Here is a 20,957-nt window from a genome sequence, read left to right as displayed (position 1 = left end):
TGGGAATGCAGCGAGGGGACTCAGGGAACGCTCCCCGTTCGGATTCGGGAGTGAGACATCACTGTCAGGGCTGGGTCCTTGTGGAGTGCGTGGGGGGTTCTGCAGAAGAGGCTCCCCATGGTCAGGGTGGGATTCCAGGAATGTGGAATGGGTGCTTGGGAATGTTTGGGCCTGGAGTGGACGTCTCCGGCAGCTCACAGAATCACAGAATCACAGAATCCCAAGGGTTGGAAGGGACCTAAAAAGATCATCTAGTCCAACCCCCCTGCAAGAGCAGGGTAACCTACAGTACATCACACAGGAACTTGTCCAGGCGGGCCTTGAATATCTCCAGTGTAGGAGACTCCACAACCCCCCTGGGCAACCTGTTCCAGTGCTCTGTCACTCTTACAGTAAAGAAGTTCTTCCTGATGTTAACGTGGAACTTCCTATGCTCCAGTTTACACCCATTGCCCCTTGTCCTATCACTGGATATCACTGAAAAAAGCCTAGCTCCATCATCCTGACACCTACCCTTTACATATTTGTAAACATTGATGAGGTCACCCCTCAGTCTCCTCTTTTGCAAGCTAAAGAGACCCAGCTCCCTCAGCCTCTCCTCATAAGGGAGATGTTCCACTCCCTTAATCATCTTTGTGGCTCTGCGCTGGACTCCTTCAAGCAATTCCCTGTCCTTCTTGAATTGAGGGGCCCAGAACTGGACACAATATTCCAGATGCGGCCTCACCAAGGCTGAGTAGAGGGGGAGGAGAACCTCTCTTGACCTACTAACCACTCCCTTTCTAATGCACCCTAAGATGCCATTTGCCTTCTTGGCCACAAGAGCACATTGCTGGCTCATGGTCATCCTCCTATCCACCAGGACCCCCAGGTCCCTTTCCCCTTCACTATTTTCCAGCAGGTCAACCCCCAACCTGTACTGGTACATGGGGTTGTTCTTCCCCAGATGCAAGACTCTACACTTGCCCTTGTTAAATTTCATCAAGTTTCTCCCCGCCCAACTCTCCAGCCTGTCCAGGTCTCGCTGAATGGCAGCACAGTCCTCTGGTGTGTCAGCCACTCCTCCCAGTTTTGTGTCATCAGCAAACTTGCTGAGGGTGCACTCAGTTCCCTCATCCAGGTCATTGATGAAAATATTAAACAGCACCGGTCCCAGCACCGACCCCTGAGGAACTCCACTAGTCACAGACCTCCAGCTAGATTCTGCGCCATTGACCACAACTCTCTGCCTTCTTCCTTTCAACCAGTTCTCGATCCACCTCACTACTTGATCGTCAAGCCCACACTTCCTTAGCTTATCTATGAGGATGCTGTGGGAGACAGTATCAAATGCCTTACTGAAATCAAGAAAAACTACATCTACCGCTCTACCCTCATCCCTCCACCTAGTCACTTCCTCATAGAAGGCTATAAGGTTGGTCATACATGACTTCCCCCTCATAAAACCATGTTGGCTGTTCTTAATGACCCCCTCATCCTTGATATGCCTAGTGATGGAGTCAAGAATAAGTTGTTCCATCATCTTTCCAGGGATGGAGGTAAGGCTGACCGGTCTATAATTACCCGGGTCCTCCTTCTTGCCCTTCTTATAGATTGGTGTGACCTTTGCCATCCGCCAATCCTCAGGCACCTCGCCCGTTTCCCACGACTTACCAAAGATGATGGAAAGTGGCCTAGCAATGACCTCCGCCAGCTCCCTCAGCACCCGTGGGTGCATTCCATCCGGACCCATCGATTTACAGATGTCCAGATTGCATAGCTGATCCCTAACCCAATCCTCATCTACCAAAGCAAACTCCTCCTTTGTCCTGACTCCTTCTGGGGCTATAGAAATCCGGGGCCCTCGGCGAGAGTCTGCAGGAGTAAAGACAGAGGCAAAGAAGGCATTCAGCACCTCTGCCTTCTTTATATCCTCTGTCTCCAGGGTACCCACTTCGTTCAGCAGTGGGCCTATATTGCCTCTTGTGTTAGTTTTATTTGCTATGTATTTGAAGAAGCCCTTTCTATTGTCTTTAACCCGACTAGCAAGAATCCATTCTGATGGTTTCCATTGTCCTGCCTCCTCGTGTGCTGCAGGAACCCAGGGAAAGCTTTTGGCTTGAAGCTGGAAGGAAGGGATTGAGTTCTTCCCCATGAGGGTGCTGGGGCACTGGGATGGGTTGAAGGGAGAAGCTGGGGCTGCCCCATCCCTGGCAGTGCTCAAGGCCAGGTTGGACCCAGGGGCTCGGAGCCCCCTGCTCCAGTGGCAGGGGTCCCTGCCTGTGGTTGGACCTGGAGGAGCTTCCAGGTCCCTTCATCCCAACCCATTCCAGGATCTACATCCCTGCCAGAGCCTGTGGTCCATGCAGGGGTCACCCCTGGATGGGGCAGTTGTGATGCAGTGATTTACATCCCTGCCAGAGCCTGTGGTCCATGCCTGGATCACCCCTGGATGGGGCAGTTGTGATGCAGTGATTTACATCCCTGCAGGGCCTGTGGTCCATGCGGGGACCCATGCAGGGATCACCCCTAGATGGGGCAGTTGTGATGCAGGGATTTACATCCCTGCAGGGCCTGTGGTCCATGCCTGCATCACCCCTGGATGGGGCAGTTGTGATGCAGTGATTTACATCCCTGCCAGAGCCTGTGGTCCATGCAGGGATCACCCCTGGATGGGGCAGTTGTGATGCAGTGATTTACATCCCTGCGGGGCCTGTGGTCCATGCCGGGATCCATGCAGGGATCACCCTGGATGGGGCAGTTGTGATGCAGTGATTTACATCCCTGCCAGAGCCTGTGGTCCATGCAGGGATCACCCCTGGATGGGGCAGTTGTGATGCAGTGATTTACATCCCTGCCAGAGCCTGTGGTCCATGCAGGGATCACCCCTGGATGGGGCAGTTGTGATGCAGTGATTTACACCCCCCCGGGCAGAACCAGGCTCCCAGGGCCCCCCCTTGGCCCAGGCTCAGACGCCAGCTTCACCTTATCCCTGCTAGGATGCCCTGAGCACAACACGGGGGGGGGTTATGGGGGCTGCTGCTGGGAGCTTGCTCCATGCTGGAGACCCTCGGAAGCCGGATCCGTGGGTGCAGCTATAGGGGAGACCAGCAGAGAGCTCTTGGCAGTGCAGGCTCAGCCTGGAGTCCGTGCCCACCGCAGCCTGAAGAGCTGGATCCCGGCTGGGATCCCGCATCCCTGCTGTGCAGCATCACCTGGGCATGGTCTGGAATGGGGTTTGTCCACTTCCCTGCCGCTCTTCCATGGGGCCTGGAGCTGGAGGCACCGGCTCTTGCCTCCCTCTTGCATGGTCCTGCCCTGTTCAGGCCTCGTCTGCGCTGCTTGGCCCCTCAGAGGGCTCTGGAAAGAGGGGTTCTGTTGGGATGAGCCTCCAACCCTACCCAGGGCTGGAGGGAGGGGGTCCCTTCGCTGTCAGCATCCTTCCATTGACTTGGGAGCGGTGAACTGGGGAGACCGGGATGCGCTCTTGGGAATCTGCTTCCCTGGGAGGGTGCTGAGGCGCTGGCACAGGGTGCCCAGAGGAGCTGGGGCTGCCCCATCCCTGGCAGTGCTCAAGGCCAGGTTGGACCCAGGGGCTCGGAGCCCCCTGCTCCAGTGGAAGGGGTCCCTGGCTGTGGTTGGAGCTGGAGGGGCTTTAAGCTCCCTCCTATCCCAACCCAGTCTGGGATTCCAAAAGGGACCATTGGCAGGCTCTGCAGGAATGATCGGGATTTAACCCGGGAATTACTCAGGTGTGCAGCGAGGACTCTTACAATTACAAGGTGTTGAATGGAAGCTCCTGAGCCTCCAGCTCTGTTCCTGCCAAGAGGGGCTTGGATCCAAACGTCTGCAGTTCCCTTCCGACCCGGCTCATTCCACGATGCTCTGGCTCCAAAGGGCAGGAGGGAAGCAGCCAGGCAGGGATGTATCCCTGCTCCTGGGCGTGCTGGGCTCCAGGTGATGCCCGCCCTTAATGGTCCTCAGTTGAGTTGTGCCTCTTTGTGTGCCGTGCCCGCTGGCTCCTGGGATGCAGGAGCCGGGCTCTGCATCCCAATGATGCCGCGTCTGGAGAACGCATCCCTTTGTTCGGGGCTCTGGCAGCTGCCGGCTTCAGCTGACGGCTCCGGCCTCAAATCAGGAGGGAGAGGGAACAGTTGCTGCCTGTTCCCTTCCCTTTTGTCCTTTGAGCCGTGTGCTTTGCGGAGCCATTCACTTCCCTGTCACCGGCATCCCCGGGAGCGCCGGCTCTGCCCTGCTCTGCTTCCTGTTGTCCTGGCTGCTTCCAGAGTCACATGGAAGGGCTTGGGATGGAGAGGATCTGAATCTCATCCTGCTCCGAGCCCCTGGGTCCAACCTGGCCTTGGGCACTGCCAGGGATGGGGCAGCCCTGTTCATCCTGTCCCGGTGTCCCAGCACCCTCACAGGGCAAACTTCCCGGTCTCCAATCTGGATTGTGTTGGAGAGGCGCAGCTCATCCGAGGGCCAGAGCATCTCCATCCCAAACTGCGCCCGAATGAGGGACTTTGCCCGGTTGTTTCCTAGGCAGACCCGCATGGGGCAGGACCCTTCAGATGCTGCTTCAAATCCAGGTTTCTTTCCGATGTGCTCTTGTCTGAAATAGCCGAACATCCTCTGGAGCGTTGGAACTCCGTGATCTTAGGGTCCTTTCCAACCCCAACTGTTCCATGACGACTTCAGCCAAACCGTTCAATGATCCCGTTATTCCCTGTGAGTTTTCCCTCTTGGATCTTGTTCCCCCCCTTTTGCTCTGCCAAGGCCTTGGTACCGTCATCAGGTGCCACGGGGGGGGCCTGCGGCCACCGCATCCTGCAGGTGCTTTGCCAGGCACCAGCATCTTCCTGCTCCCTGGTACCCATCCCTGGTACCCATCCCATGGTACCCATCTCCCATGGCCCTCTCCATCCCCACTGGTTTGATACCCCCGAGGGCACAGCCCCCATTTGCACACATGCTTTACCCCCCCCCACTAATCCCAGTGCTCCCAGTTTGATCCCGGTGATGCTGTTGGGGGTTGGGGTTGGACCAGGCATCCCTTATCTCCCGCAGGCAGGCGGTGCTCATCCATCACGGCGGTGCTGAGGGCAGCGTCTGTGCCGCTGACAAACAGCCTCCCAATTACCGGGAATGAGACGGGAGCATCCCTGCTCCCAGATAGGGAATGTTGGGGGGGGGGGGGGGGAAGCCACGCTTGGCTGCACGCGGAGCCGGACGGAGATGGATGGCTCTGCTCCGGCTGCTGCTGTGCCATGAGATGAGGGGGAGCTCCTGCCCTCCTCGGCCCCACGCTGCTCCCGGCATCTGCTTGGATCCCGGCTGTTAACACCCAGGAGCCATCCCGGAGCTGGCTTCCTTTGCTCCTCTCCATCCCTTTCCATGATTCCCTCAGCTGCAAAGGTGCGGGCTCCCCGGGAGCAGGGACAGGAAACCCTCGCCTCCACTTCACGACCTTCCTGCTTTAGGGAACGCTGGGAATCTCACTTGGAACGGGAGGGTTTCAGCCGTGCCTGGAGCCGCTGCTCCTGGATGCGTGTCAGGGGCGATGCTGCGGCAGCGCAGAGATAGAGCCATGGGATGGGGTTGGGATGGAGGGAGCGTAAAGTTGGGGCTGTTCAGGCTGGAGAAGAGAAGGCTGCGTGGGGACCTCAGAGCAGCTTCCAGTACCTGAAGGGGGCCTATAGGGATGCTGGGGAGGGACTCTTCATCAGGGACTGCAGTGACAGGACAAGGGGGAACGGGTTCAAACTGAAACAGGGGCAGTTTAGATTGGATCTAAGGAGGAAATTCTTTCCTGTGAGGGTGCTGAGGCACTGGAATGGGTTGCCCAGGGAGGTTGTGAGTGCTCCATCCCTGGCAGTGCTCAAGGCCAGGTTGGATGAAGCCTTGGGTGGGATGGTTTAGTGTGAGGTGTCCCTGCCCATGGCAGGGGGTTGGAACCGGATGATCTTGAGGTCCTTTCCAGCCCTGACTGTTCTGTGATTCTATGATTAAAGCTCCTCTGGCTCCAACCATGGCCAGGGACCCCTTCCACTGGAGCAGGGGGCTCCGAGCCCCTGTGTCCAACCTGGCCTCGAGCACTGCCAGGGGTGGAGCATCCCCAACTTCTCCCTTCACCCCCTGCCAGTGCCCCAGCACCCTCATGGGGAAGAACTCCCCAAGATCCCATCACCTCTTCCCTCTCCCTCCCCATCCCATCCCTGCCTCCCTTGGCCCAAGCCCCTCTCCAGGCTCCCTGCAGCCCCTTTAGGCCCTGGAGCTGCTCTCAGGTCTCCCCTTCAGGCCCCTTCCCTTCTCCAGGCTGCCCCAGCCCAGCTCTCCCAGCCTGGCCCCAGGGCAGAGCCCGACCCCAGCCCTCGCAGCAGCCCCGGGGCCTCGCTCCATCAGGAATCGCTCCCGATGTCCCGAACCAGGCTCCCACTTCGGATGCATCCAACCCAAGAAGCGCTTCCCTTCGGAGGGAGCCGTCCCCCTGTGCCCGCTGCAAGGGGGGGGAGCTGACAGCCAAGGAGTGCTCGGTGCTCCCGCAGCATTCCAAGGGTATTCCTAAAGGGCTGCTTCGTGTCGAGGGCTGCAGCTGCCTTAGCGCAGCTCCACCGTGCACCAGCTGCCGATTACACGCACACGGAGGCTGCGGATGCTCCGGGCCCCAGCAGGGATTTCGGGATGCGTGTAAATTATCCCGGCTCTCCTCAGCCCTCACCAGCTGACCGCGGCTCCCGGATCCGCCTCGGGATAACAAAGCACATGGAGCTATTGCCTTGTCCCCGCCGTTCACCGCGGCAGAGCCGCGGCCCCGCGGCATTCCCAAGGGTAGGAATGGGAATGAAGCCGTCCCGGCTGCTCCCATCGCACCTGAGCCGTGCACGGAGCTGGGGGGCCGAGGTGGTCACCGCTCATTAGGCAGCGGGCCGGGAGCAGCTGGACACCAGCTCCCACTGGGTTAAACTGGGCTGGGAGCAGCCGCAACCCCTTTATACTGGTTTGTGATGGTTACGAGCCATTGGCTGGGGGGGGGGGGGGGGGTGGTCCATGGAGGGGGTGTGATTAAAGAGAGCTCTGAAGCGTTTCCATGATCCCAACGATTGACAGGACCCGGCTCTGCACCTGCCCCTCATCAGTGGCTGCTCCTCAGGGAATGCCGGGATGATCCCGGAGCTGGGGCTGAGCTGCAGCAGCCTCCAGGAGCACAAAGCAAGGGACTTGTCTCAGCAGCAGCAGGGGCTGTGGGACCAGCCAAGTGCTGCCTGGCCCTGGTTTGTGTGTGTGTGTGTGTCCCCCTAGTACCCGGTGCTGCTCCATCCGGATAATCATGGATCCATGGAATGGTTTGTGTTGGAAGGGACCTTAAGGCTGCTCCGGTTCCATGGGCACCTTCCACTGGTGGCCTCGGTGCTGCAGAACACACAAACCTGGTGGATGCTCCAGGCATGGAGAAGGCAAATGATGGAATTCTTATGTGGGGGTGGAGTTTGGGAATTGGGGCTGCAGGAGGGGATCAGCCTTTTGGCCAAGATCAAGTGGAGTATCTGTGCTTATGGTTCAATACTGCATTGGAGACCGTAGGGATAGGGGATGGGTTCAAACTGAAGCGGGGGGGATTTACCTTGGATATTGGGATGAAGTTCTTCCCCATAAGGATGCTGGGACACTGGGATGGGTTGAAGGGAGAAGTTGGGGATGCTCCATCCCTGGCAGTGCTCAAGGCCAGGTTGGACACAGGGGCTCGGAGCCCCCTGCTCCAGTGGAAGGGATCCCTGCCCACGGTTGGAGCCGGAGGAGCTTTAAGCTCCCTTCATCCCACCCCATTCCATGGCTCCATGATACAGGAGAGAGGATCTATGGAACCGCACCGGGAGCCCATGGGCCAGGTCCGGGGGCATGGAGCTGGGTCAGCAGCGCTCTCCCTATAGGGCCCAGGGGTGGCTCCATCCCTCTGCCCGTGTGGCAATCGCTGCTCCCGGAGCTTCGCAGGCTCCGCAGGAATGATCCGGGAAGCGCCGGCGCATCCCTGCTTGGCGAGGATGCGCTTGGCTCGCTTCTCAGGTGCCTGCTGCTTCTCTTGCAGTGAGAACGAGGCGCTGTGGAGGGAGGTGGCCAGCCTGCGGCAGAAGCACGCTCAGCAGCAGAAGGTCGTCAATAAGGTAAATCCCGCTTATTCCCGATGGATTGGGACCCTCTCGTCTTGGCGTGCGTGGGGAGGGCTGACCGCGATGCGCACGCGCAGCGTCGCTGCCATGCCGCGGCCTTAATCCTGTTTCAGAGTCACTTTGAGCGCTGTTTCCTTCCCCGTGCCGTGAGATGATGGGAATCCAATGGGAAAAGGCTGGAATTGGGCTGGCAGTGCCCACCTTTGTGCACTCCCCTTGGCCCCCGTGCCCAGCTCAGCATCAGTGGGATGCAGTGGCGTTAATCCTGTTTAAAGCATCATTTATGAGCCTTCCAATTGCCAGGAGATGGTGGAAATCCAATGGGAAAAGGCTGGAATTGGGCTGGCAGTGCCCACCTTTGTGCACTCCCCTTGTCCCCCGTGCCCAGCTCAGCATCGGTGGGATGCAGTGGTGTTAATCCTGTTTAAAGCATCATTTTGAGCCTTCCAATTGCCAGGAGATGATGGAAATCCAATGGGAAAAGGCTGGAATTGGGCTGGCAGTGCCCACCTTTTTGCACTCCCCTTGTCCCCTGTGCCCAGCTCAGCATCAGTGGGATGCAGTGGTGTTAATCCTGTTTAAAGCATCATTTTGAGCCTTCCCCTTGCCGTGAGATGATGGGAATCCAATGGGGAAAGGCTGGAATTGGGCTGGCAGTGCCCACCTTTGTGCACTCCCCTTGTCCTCTGTGCCCAGCTCAGCTCTGCAAATGGTCCCAGAGCGTTTTCTGCCCCAGTTCCGTGCCCCCCATCACAGGCTGTGTCCTTTCTCCTCCCCACAGCTCATCCAGTTCCTGATCTCATTGGTTCAATCCAACCGCATCCTCGGAGTGAAGAGGAAGATGTAAGTGTGACGGAGATTCCCTGTTAGGGAATAAGGAGAGCGGCAGCAGAGCAGGTCCCCAGCCTCCCGGAGCAGCCTTGTCATTGGGAGCGTGCTCCCATCCCACCTCATTCCATGCAGGGTTTTGTGCTCCGGGCTGCAGCATCCCGGTGCGGAACCCTCTGGAGAGCTGGACCACTGCATCCCGGGAGGCCTCTGGTCCTGCCGGCAGCTTCTGGTGTTACCCTAAAGGGCAGCATTGGAGCATCCAGAGCAGCCTCCTGCTGCCCCAGGCTGCTCAGATGCCTCCAGCCCCAGCCCTGGACCTGCTGTGGTTGGGTTGCCCCTTGCTCGTTGCCATTCCGATGCCCTCAGAGGTTAAGACCACCCCCGGCTCCATTTGCTTTGAGCAGTTCCCGGTGGCCTGGGTTTATCCCAGCATTGCTGTAGCACAATTCCTTTGCTCTCCTCATGGTTGGGGGTGGTTCTCCTGTTGTCCCTCATCTCAGATCCACTGAGCTGAGCAGGTCCCGCTCATCGCATCCCGTTCCATCCCACCCCGTCCCATCCATCCCATGAGATGGGCTCCTTGGGTGAGGCCCTGGAGCAGGAAGATGGGGTTGCCCCATCCCTGCAAGTGTTCACACATCGTGGAGACGAGACCCTCAGTGCCATGGACCGGTGGTGATGGCCTTGGTAGGGCTGGGAACGGTTGGCCTGGATGAGCTTAAAAGCTCTTTCCCAACCTAATTCCATGATGTTCCTCCACTCATCCATGTGGGAAGTGGCAGCTCCTCCGCCCTGTGCCTGTTCCTCATCCCCCGTGTCCCATGGGGCTGGATGGTACCAGGAGGTCACCAGGGAACCTTTCTCATCGGGGCTCCATTGAAGTGCACAGCGCAGCCGGGGCCCGATCCTGCTCCTCCATGGGACGGGGTCCTCCTGACCCATTCCATGCCTCCTGTGCGCTCCCTGCCCTGCTTTGGTGACTGCAGGACCCGTCCCTGCGTGGTGCTGGGGGCAAGCGGTGCCGGCAGCGCGGTGAGCCCGGTGCTTGGCGGTGTCTTGCAGCCCCCTGATGCTGAACGACGGCAGCTCAGCACATTCCATGCCGAAGTACAGCCGCCAGTATTCCCTGGAGCACGTCCACGGCTCCTCCCCGTACGCAGTGAGTACCCTGCTCCTGGACAGGGGACACGGAGCCAGGGATCCATGGGGAGGGACCCGCTGCAGCCCCCCCATCCACGGCTCTTCCCCTGCACATCTCAATGCTCCCAACCTCCGGGGGGGCTTTGGCAGAGGATCAGGAGCTGCTGGGTGGCAATGCTGGCAGAGCAAGCCCGGCTTCTCCATCCAACCCATCCCAGGCTCCCACTGTCCTCATGGGAAGAGCTCCCCTCTATCAGGTTAAAGCCATTCCCCTCATCCCATCCCGGCATCCCTTGTCCCAAGCCCCTCTCCAGGTTCCCTGCAGCCCCTTCAGGCTCTGGAGCTCACATTGCTCCTGGATCCCAATGGATACTGAGGGCTGCCCAGAGGAGCTGGGGCTGCCCCATCCCTGGCAGTGCTCAAGGCCAGGCTGGATGGAGCATGGAACCCAGTGGAAGGGGTCCCTGCCCAGGGCAGGGCTTGGAGCTGGGGGACCTTTAAGCTCCCTTCATCCCAACGCATCCCATGATCCCGTGATTCCACAAATCTGTGCCCTCCCATCCTTTTGAAGCACTTCAACAAACCCCTTGACACAGGCCCTGAACCCTCATCAGGCTCCACCTAAACCCTGCAGGGACACCCCACGATGCTTTGAACACCCCAAGCTGCCCATCAGGGAGCCCAGGACGGTGTCCTGGGGTTACCACAAGGTCTGGAAGCCTCATCCCATGCCTTAAGGGCGAAGGAATGTGCAGCATTCCCTGTGCTCGGAGCTGCGCTGGGCGCTGTTGGCTCCTGCTCCCCTCAGTTCATCCACCAAATCCCATCTGCGATGGGCTTGGTTCCGTTTTAGAGGCTCTGCTGGACCTGGTCCATGGCCGTGTGTGCCATCAGGAGCCACACACGTGGATGCAGGCTCTCTCCTGGCCTGCAGTGGGAAGCAGCCGGAGCTGTTGTGTGCATCAGGGCTCTGCTGGCTCCCTGCTGCCCTCGGACCACCCCGGCCGGGAGCTCTGTGTTCCCGTTCCAGCTCCGTGCTCTCATCTCCTCTTTCAAAGGCCCTTTCATCCTCAACGGCTTCCACAGCCGCCCCGGGAGCAATTCCAGGTCCCGCTGCATTGTCCCGGGGATGGGAAGCGCAGGTGCTCCCGCTCGCTCCTGCTGAGGGTTCCTGATTCCAGCTCCGGCCATCACATCCCTGCAGCTCCTGCAACCACATCCCTGCAGCTCCTGCAACCACATCCCTGCAGCTCCTGCAACCACATCCATACAGCTCCTGCAACCACATCCCTGCAGCTCCTGCCACCACATCCCTGCAGCTCCTGCAACCACATCCCTGCAGCTCCTGCCATCACATCCATGCAGCTCCTGCAACCACATCCATACAGCTCCGGCCATCACATCCCTGCAGCTCCTGCAACCACATCCATGCAGCTCCTGCAACCACATCCCTGCAGCTCCTGCCATCACATCCCTGCAGCTCCTGCAACCACATCCATGCAGCTCCTGCCACCACATCCCTGCAGCTCCTGCAATCACATCCATGCAGCTCCTGCCATCACTTCCATACAGCTCCTGCCATCACATCCATGCAGCTCCTGCAACCACATCCATGCAGCTCCTGCCATCACTTCCATACAGCTCCTGCCATCACATCCATGCAGCTCCTGCAACCACATCCATGCAGCTCCTGCCATCACATCCATGCAGCTCCTGCCATCACATCCATACAGCTCCTGCCATCACATCCATGCAGCTCCTGCAACCACATCCATACAGCTCCTGCCATCACTTCCATACAGCTCCTGCCACCTCCTGGTTCCCCTTTCTGTGCTCCTGAATCCAACCTTGGATGTGCAGAGGCCATCGGTGGCCCGAAAGCCGCCATCCAGAGCTGTGTCTATGGAGGCTCCGCATCGGTGCTGCCTGGTTTATCCAGGCAGGAATTCTGCTGCCGCTGGTGGGACAGGAGCAGAGTGGGATGTTCCACGGTGGCCAGCCTGCAGCGCAGAGCCTGCAGAGCATCTGCACGTGTTCCTGCTGTGCATGAGATGGAATCCTTTGGGGTTATCCCTTAGGATGTAAATAAGGAGGGAGCTGAGGGACCGCATCCACGCCGTGGTCTCACTGCGATCCCAAAGTGCTGCTTCAATCCAGTACAGCAGGGAAGGGGAGACACGCAATGATTTCAAGGATGGACCATGATATTCCCCACTTTCCTCGCCTGTTTTCCTGGCGTTCCGGGTGCATCCTTTAACCTGGAATCCCCTTTGCCCCCCGGCTGCCTTCTCCCATGGGGGGAGGAAGGTTTGGGGCTGTCATGATGTGCTTCCTCCTGCCCCATCTCCCAACATGGGGCAGTGTCCGGTCTGTGCCCGGTGCTTCACCCTGGGGATGCTGTGATTGTCATTGCAGGCTTCTTCCCCAGCATACAGTGGCTCCAACCTCTATTCCCCGGATTCTTCAGCCAACTCCGGTCCCATCATCTCCGACGTGACCGAGCTCGCCCAGTCCAGCCCCTCAGCATCCCCCAGCGGCAGCCTCGATGGGAGGTACCTTCCTCTTCCATCACTTGCGAGCTGCGGGGAAGCATGGGATGGGATGGGTGGGAAGGGACATGGGGGGTTCAGATGGAGAAGAGAAGGCTCCGGGGGGACCTGATGGCTCCCTACAAGTGCCTGACAGGAGGATGGAGCCAGGAGGGGCTGGGCTCTGCCCCCAAGGAACAAGGGATGGGACAAGAGGAACCGGCCTCAAGCTGCCCCAGGGCAGGGTCAGATGGAGCTGAGGGACAATTCCTGCCCCAGAGGGTGCTCAGCATTGGAAGGGGCTGCCCAGGGCAGGGCTGCAGGCACCGGCCCTGCGAGTGCTCACACCCCCTCAGTGCCATGGGGCAGGGGTGGCCTTGGCAGGGCTGGGGTAAGGGTTGGACTGGATGAGCTTAAAGGGCTTTTCCAACCCCGCTGATCCCATGATTCCCTCATCCTTCCCCAAGAGCTCATCTCCGTCTCCCCTCTATCAGGTTAAAGCCATTCCCTGCATCCCATCCCTGCCTCCCTTGGCCCAAGCCCCTCTCCAGGCTCCCTGCAGCCCCTTCAGGCCCTGGAGCTGCTCTCAGGTCTCCCCTTCCTGCAGCAGAGGGGCAGGATCCCCCCCCCTGCGCCGCTGCTCCCACTCTGGGTGCACCCAGCACACGGTGGGGGGGTGTTTAGGGGGGCTCTTCCCCACTTCCACACCAGTTCCCATTGGCAGCAGCAGCTCTGGAGCTGGCTCAGCCTCCCCAGGCACGGTGGGGTCATCGCTCCTCAGCTCCCTGTGGTCCCCCAGCTCCTTTTTGCCTCCTCTTTATGGGTTGTTCCTGGCATGGGCCCTTCCCCGCTGGTGCTGAATCACCCACAGAAGCCATTTATTGCCTGCAGTGCCAGGAACACTCACCCCAACATAGCCCATGTGGTCGCTCATGGCCCTTTACCCCTTGCTTTTGTCCTTGCTGCCTTCTCCATGGCACTGATTGTGCCTCGGAAGGGCCCAGGTCAGTGAATTGGGTAAAGGTGGAGCTGCCCGAAGAAAGCAGCTTCCTTTGCCCTAAAAACATCGGGAGATGCTTGTGAAAAGCATCCCAGGCTTTGTCCTGCCCCTGGGAATCACTGCCCTGACCTTTGCCTTGGTGGTGATGATGTCCAGTACCTACCCTTAATGGTGATGGTGTCCGGTACCCACCCTTGGTGGTGATGATGTCCGGTACCCACCCTTGGTGGTGATGGTGTCCAGTACCTACCCTTGGTGGTGATGATGTCCGGTACCTACCCTTGGTGGTGATGGTGTCCGGTACCCACCCTTGGTGGTGATGATGTCCGGTACCCACCCTTGGTGGTGATGGTGTCCGGTACCCACCCTTGGTGGTGATGGTGTCCGGTACCCACCCTTGGTGGTGATGGTGTCCGGTACCTACCCTTGGTGGTGATGATGTCCGGTACCCACCCTTGGTGGTGATGATGTCCGGTACCCACCCTTGGTGGTGATGGTGTCCGGTACCTACCCTTAGTGGTGATGTCTGGTACCCACCGTTGGTGGTGATGTCCTGGTCCCTCCCCTGGGCTGCTCCTGTGCTCTTTGACTGTGCCCACCTCAAAAGCTGCATTGTTTTAACTGTGCTGTTAAGGGAAATCCCACCCTGCTCCCATTCATCCTCCCTGTGTCCCCTAGCATCCCACCCCATCAGCCCCAAGAGACCCTCTGAGGAAGCAGGAGCAAGGTGTTTGTGTGTCAGGGAGCTGCATGGGATCAGGCTCAGAGCAGGGATGCTCCTTCAGCCTCCCCTTCACAGCTGGTTCTGGGGCGGGGAGGGGGGGTGTTCTATGGGGCCAGGAGGGTTCCCTGCTCACCAGTGCCCCTCTGTTGCAGGAGCAGCCCCGTGGTGCGGATCAAGGAGGAGCCCCCCAGCCCCAGCCGCAGCCCCCAGGTAGAAGAGGCCAGCCCCGGGCAGCCTCCTGCAGTGGAGACCCCGCTCTTCCCCTCCACCTTCATCGACTCCTTCCTGCAGGACCCCGAGCCCAGCGCCGCGGCTGCCGCCAGCGCCAGCCCCACGCAGCCGCAGCACAAGTGCCTCAGCGTCGCCTGCCTCGACAAGTGGGTGCCTGCGGGATGCGTGCGGGGCTCCGGAACCGCGTCCGGGAGCTGGGGAACGCGGCACAGGCTGGGCCCCAGGGGATGGATAAGGGCGGGGGGAAAGGAGCTTAAAGCCCCCCCAGCTCCAACCACGGGCAGGGACCCCTGCCACTGGAGCAGGGGGCTCTGAGCCTCTGTGTCCAACCTGGCCTCGAGCACTGCCAGGGATGGAGCATCCCCAACTTCTCCCTTCACCCCCTGCCAGTGCCCCAGCGCCCTCATGGGGAAGAACTCCCCAAGACCCCATCACCTCTTCCCTCTTCCTCCCCATCCCATCCCTGCCTCCCTTGGCCCCAGCCCCTCTCCAGGCTCCCTGCAGCCCCTTCAGGCCCTGGAGCTGCTCTCAGGTCTCCCCTTCAGGCCCCTTCCCTTCTCCAGGCTGCCCCCCCCCAGCTCTCCCCGCCTGGCCCCAGGGCAGAGCCGCCCCAGCCCTCGCAGCGTCCGCACATCCCTGCGGTGCTGGGGACCCCAGCGCTGCCCTCAGTGTCCCAGTGGGGTCCCCCCACAGCAGAGGGGCAGAACCCGCTCCTCCGCCCCACGGCTCAGCTCCCAGTGGGGTTCAGGTGGAGGTGCCTTGGAATCACTGCTCCGAGCCTGCCCTGTGGCCCTGTCCCTCCCTGTCCTCTGCTTTGCCCATCCCAGCCGCCCTCCACATTCCCATGGGAAGGAGGGGATGATTGGAGAAGTTGGGGCTGCCCCATCCCTGGCAGTGCCCGAGGCAAGGTTGGACACAGGGGCTTGGAGCACCCTGCTCCAGTGGAAGGGGTCCCTGCCCGTGGTTGGACCTGGAGGAGCTTTCAGGTCCCTTCATCCCAACCCATCCCATGGCTCCATGGTCAGACTTAGGCTGGGCTCAGGGCTGGAGGCTGGAAGTTGATGGGTGGGGTTTTAATGGGGATCAGACGTACCCTTACACCGTTGACCACCACATAGAGCTCATGGGTGCTCCTGCAAGGGCTGGGATCCAAAACTAGGGAGTTCTTTATCCGCATGGAACGCCAAGAACTTCTCCTTCTCCCATATGGAGATCTCAGATCTCCTCCTCCATATGGAGATCTCAGAGCTCCTTCTCCATATGGAGATCTCAGATCTCCTCCTCCATATGGAGATCTCAGATCTCCTCCTCCATATGGAGATCTCAGAGCTCCTTCTCCCATATGGAGATCTCAGATCTCCTCCTCCATATGGAGATCTCAGAGCTCCTTCTCCCATATGGAGATCTCAGAGCTCCTTCTCCATATGGAGATCTCAGATCTCCTTCTCCATATGGAGATCTCAGATCTCCTTCTCCCATATGGAGATCTCAGATCTCCTTCACCATATAGAGACCTCAGAGCTCCTTCTCCCATATGGAGATCTTGGATCTCCTTCTCCATATGGAGATCTCAGCTCTCCTTCTCCATATGGAGATCTCAGAGCTCCTTCTCCCATATGGAGATCTCAGATCTCCTTCACCATATGGAGATCTCAGCTCTCCTTCTCCCATATGGAGATCTCAGATCTCCTTCACCATATGGAGATCTCAGAGCTCCTTCTCCCATATGGAGATCTCAGATCTCCTTCTCCATATGGAGATCTCAGATCTCCTTCTCCATATGGAGATCTCAGAGCTCCTTCTCCATATGGAGATCTCAGCTCTCCTTCTCCCATATGGAGATCTCAGATCTCCTTCACCATATGGAGATCTCAGAGCTCCTTCTCCATATGGAGATCTCAGCTCTCCTTCACCATATGGAGATCTCAGCTCTCCTTCTCCCATATGGAGATCTCAGCTCTCCTTCACCATATGGAGATCTCAGATCTCCTTTTCCCATATGGAGACCTCAGGTCTCCTCCTCCATATGGAGATCTCGGCCATTCCCGTTCTCCCTGGGCCCTGGAGAAAACAGAGGATCAGCACCAAGCTCTTTCCTATGGAATTCCGGGTCGGATTTTCTGTCCTGAAGGCAAAAGAGGGATGTGGGGAAGCCCCAGCTCGTTCCCAGGTGCTGCAGGGCAGCAGAGCTCTGTTAGGCGCAGGGCTACCATGGGCTTACATGGAGGTGGGGGCAGTGGGGCCGAGCCGTCATTGCTGCGGCAGCGGCGCTCCGGGGGGAGAAGGGACGAGCCCCATGGAAGCGGCCTCTTCCTTCCCCACCCCACAGCGGATGCAGACGTGGGGAGGCTGCTCCTGCCCGGGGGGGCCCGCGCTTGCTCTTGGCCCGGGGGGGAGATGCTTGGCTGGGCCCTCCCCTCCTTGTAGCCCTGGGCAGGGCTCTGGAGCTCATCCCAGCTCCGCTGTGCTCCGGCGGAGGCAGCTGGGATGGAGCCGCTCATCCCAGCCGGGACCTGGGATCCTGCATTGGCTCTGGGATCCTGCATTGGCACTGGGATCCTGCATCCAGCTCTGGGATCCTGCATCTGCTCTGGGATCCTGCATTGGCTCCGGGATCCTGCATCCGCTCTGGGATCCTGCATCCAGCGCTGGGATCCTGCATCCGCTCTGGGATCCTGCATTGGCTCCGGGATCCTGCATCCGCTCTGGGATCCCGCATCCAGCTCCAGGATCCTGCATCTGGCTCTGGGATCCTGCATCCGCTCTGGGATCCTGCATCCGGCTCTGGGATCCTGCATCCAGCTCTGGGATCCTGCATTGGCTCTGGGATCCTGCATCCAGCTCTGGGATCCTGCATCCAGCTCTGGGATCCTGCATCCGGCTCTGGGATCCTGCATCCAGCGCTGGGATCCTGCATCCGGCTCTGGGATCCTGCATCCAGCTCTGGGATCCTGCATCCGCTCTGGGATCCTGCATTGGCTCCGGGATCCTGCATCCGGCTCTGGGATCCTGCATCCAGCTCTGGGATCCTGCATCCATGCTGGGATCCTGCATCCGCTCTGGGATCCTGCATTGGCTCTGGGATCCTGCATCCGCTCTGGGATCCTGCATCCGGCTCTGGGATCCTGCATTGGCTCTGGGATCCTGCATCCAGCTCTGGGATCCTGCATCCGCTCTGGGATCCTGCATCCACACTGGGATCCTGCATCCAGCGCTGGGATCCTGCATCCGGCTCTGGGATCCTGCATTGGCTCTGGGATCCTGCATTGGCTCTGGGATCCTGCATCCGGCTCTGGGATCCTGCATCCAGCTCTGGGATCCTGCATTGGCTCCAGGATCCTGCATCCGGCTCTGGGATCCTGCATCCGCTCTGGGATCCTGCATCCAGCTCTGGGATCCTGCATCCAGCTCTGGGATCCTGCATCCGGCTCTGGGATCCTGCATTGGCTCCAGGATCCTGCATCCAGCTCTGGGATCCTGCATCCAGCTCTGGGATCCTGCATTGGCTCTGGGATCCTGCATCCGGCTCTGGGATCCTGCATCCAGCTCTGGGATCCTGCATTGGCTCCAGGATCCTGCATTGGCTCCAGGATCCTGCATTGGCTCTGGATGGGCTGCAGCCTCTGCCTGGGCCTCAGCACAGAGCCAGGGAATGGGCTGGGATGAATGGAGCTCAAAGCCCCTCCAGCTCCAAGCCCGGGCACGGACCCCTTCCACTGGAGCAGGGGGCTCCAAGGCCCTGGGTCCAGCCTGGCTCCATCCATGCAACCCCAGGGATGGGGCAGCCCCAGCTTCTCCCTTCATCCCATTCCAGGATCCCGGCACCCTCCTGGGCAATGAGACCTCAGTGAGCTCGGAGCTCCGCAGCCATCACTTGCTCCTTGGAGCCACGCGAGCTCCGTGCCCGGATCCCGGGATGCCGGGCATGGAATTCCCCTGGAATTCCCAAGACTTTGCTGCTTGCACTGGGATGTGGGCAGCCAGGGAAGTGGGGGGGGCCCAGGCTGACCCGGGCACTGTTGGAATGCCAGGAAGCCTCCGTGATCCCTGCTTTTCCATCCCCGGCACCACGCTCCGCTGCTTCCCCCCTGCTTCATCGGAGAAGGGGAGCCCCTAAGGCTCAGGTCAGGGCTTGCATCGGCTCTTTGTGAGCCTCCTGCCCCATCACTGCATCCACAAAGGCCTCCTTTGTGCACAGGAATTTCATGGGATGAAAGGGGCTGTTTGTATGGGAATACCTGAGAGTGGTACCCAAACCCCCCCCTCCTCGTGCCCATTGAGGAGCCTCAGGGGGCCCTTTACAGGAGGCCCGCTCGCTGTGTGCTGGAGGCTTCCTTGCTGACTCCGTGGGGGTTAGCACGGGACAGGGGCCTGGATCTGAACGGGATACGAGGAGCGATCCCGGGATCAGGTCCTTTCCCCACAGCGGGACCCGGGAAGGGGGTGATGGAGAAGCTGGGGCTGCCCCATCCCTGGCAGTGCTCAAGGCCAGGGGCACCCCGCTCCAGTGGAAGGGGTCCCTGCCTGCCCGCGCATCCCAACCCATCCCATTCCATGCTTCCATGAGCCGGAGCTGTTTGTCTTTGCCAGGAGCCTCTCCCCAGGGCCGGCATTGCCGGGCTCCTTCCTCTTCCTCGCTCCGTTGCGGAGCACGGCAAGGCTCAGCATTCCAAGGAAGGGAGCACAGCAGGGACCTTCCCTGGCCTCGATCCACAGGGATCAGGAGCTCGCTCCTTGACGACTCCTTCCTTGGCCGGCTCAAGGCAGCTGCAGGCACCGGGGTGGCCAACGGGGGCTCAAGCTCTTCCCATCCCTTGAGGTGATGCTGGCAGGGAAAGGGGGGGGATATTCCCGATGCCTTTCCATGCTCCACCTGGGTTGGGGAATGGGAGCAGCAGCCCCAGGAGCTGCTGGTTCAGGGCCCCACAAGGAGCTCCCAGCTCCAGAACCCAACCCGGGGGCTGGAATAACTTTGTTCGGATGCTTTCCCCCTGCAAACCCCACGGAGCTCCAGGATCTGCTCCAACAGAGCTGCTCCCATCCCGGATCGGAGCCAGGACAGGGCCTGGGCAAACTGAAGGGGAGCCCTGAGAGCAGCTCCAGGGCCTGAAGGGGCTGCAGGGAACCTGGAGAGGGGCTTGGGCCAAGGGAGGCAGGGATGGGATGGGGAGGAAGAGGGAAGAGGTGATGGGGTCTTGGGGAGTTCTTCCCCATGAGGGTGCTGGGGCACTGAAGGGGATGAAGGGAGAAGTTGGGGATGCTCCATCCCTGGCAGTGCTCGAGGCCAGGTTGGACACAGGGGCTCGGAGCCCCCTGCTCCAGTGGAAGGGGTCCCTGCCCGAGGTTGGAGCTGGAGCAGCTTTAAGCTCCCTTCATCCCACCCCATTCCCTGGATCCATGCAGCACCCATCCTGCCCTGCAGCGCTCTCCCAGAGCCGTGGCCCTGTGCATGGGGCTCTTCCATCCATCCCAGTGGGCAGTTTCCAGGTGGATGTGCAGGGAGCTCAGCTTCGGCAGGATTCCAGCTTTCCATGGCATGGTTTATGGGATGCATTTCCCCACTGGTCCTCATCCTGGCCTTCAAGTGAGCTGTGATGCCCATAGGACCAAGGTGCTTCTTCCCTCGTGTCCCACCACGGCCATGTGAGCTCTTGGGAGCCGCCTGCATCCCTGCAGGGACGTGCCCAGGTCGGGATGCAGGGGGAAGCGTTATCCCCCCCGGCTACATCACGGGAGCAGCTTTGGTGCTCTCCATCACTCCCGGGAGCCCCATCTCCTGGGGAACGGACGTGTCCCCGTTGCCCATCCCGATGGGAAGGGGGGTCCTGGCCGGTTGTGATCCCTATGGAACTTCCCCCCAAGCCAAGGTGGTTTTGGGATGAGGGTTTCCTGCCTTTCTCCTGGATCCCCAACCAGGAGGTGATGGGAGGAGATTTGGACCCAGCCGGGGTCCAGAGCTCCAGTGGTGCAGTGGCACTGGGCCCGTGGGGTTGGTGCTTATCCAAAGCCGGGGGAATCCATAGGAATCCATAGGGAATCCATAGGAATCCATAGGTAATCCATAAGGAATCCATAGGTGATCCATAAGGAATCCATAGGGAATCCGTAGGGAATCCATAGGAGATCCATAGGGAATCCATAAGGAATCCATTAAGAATCCATAGGAATCCATAGGGAATCCATAAGGAATCCATAGGAATCCATTAGGAATCCATAGGGAATCCATAAGGAATCCATAAGAATCCATAGGGAATCCATAGGAATCCATAAGGAATCCATAGGAATCCATAAGGACTCTGGGTCTCATCCCTTTGGGCTCCTCATCCTTGGAGCTCCCGGCTGGGAGAGTCCAAAGGCTC

General features: G+C 59.7%; 1 protein-coding gene across 2 annotated transcripts in view; it reads left to right on the top strand.

The window, feature by feature from the left end:
* The window catches only part of LOC136006874 (heat shock factor protein 1-like), a 47,590-nt gene that overhangs the window by 22,573 nt on the left and 4,060 nt on the right, over positions 1 to 20,957 (top strand). For both annotated transcript variants that reach the window (XM_065664918.1, XM_065664919.1), the window contains exons 5-9: positions 8,063 to 8,138; positions 8,926 to 8,987; positions 10,038 to 10,134; positions 12,531 to 12,667; positions 14,520 to 14,744. In XM_065664918.1, the coding sequence (XP_065520990.1) occupies positions 8,063 to 8,138; positions 8,926 to 8,987; positions 10,038 to 10,134; positions 12,531 to 12,667; positions 14,520 to 14,744 (597 nt within the window). The remainder of the gene's footprint in view (positions 1 to 8,062; positions 8,139 to 8,925; positions 8,988 to 10,037; positions 10,135 to 12,530; positions 12,668 to 14,519; positions 14,745 to 20,957) is intronic.

Source organism: Lathamus discolor, unplaced genomic scaffold, assembly GCF_037157495.1.
Source record: "Lathamus discolor isolate bLatDis1 unplaced genomic scaffold, bLatDis1.hap1 Scaffold_76, whole genome shotgun sequence".
NCBI lineage: Eukaryota > Metazoa > Chordata > Aves > Psittaciformes > Psittacidae > Lathamus > Lathamus discolor.
This window is presented reverse-complemented; position numbering and strand designations above follow the sequence as displayed.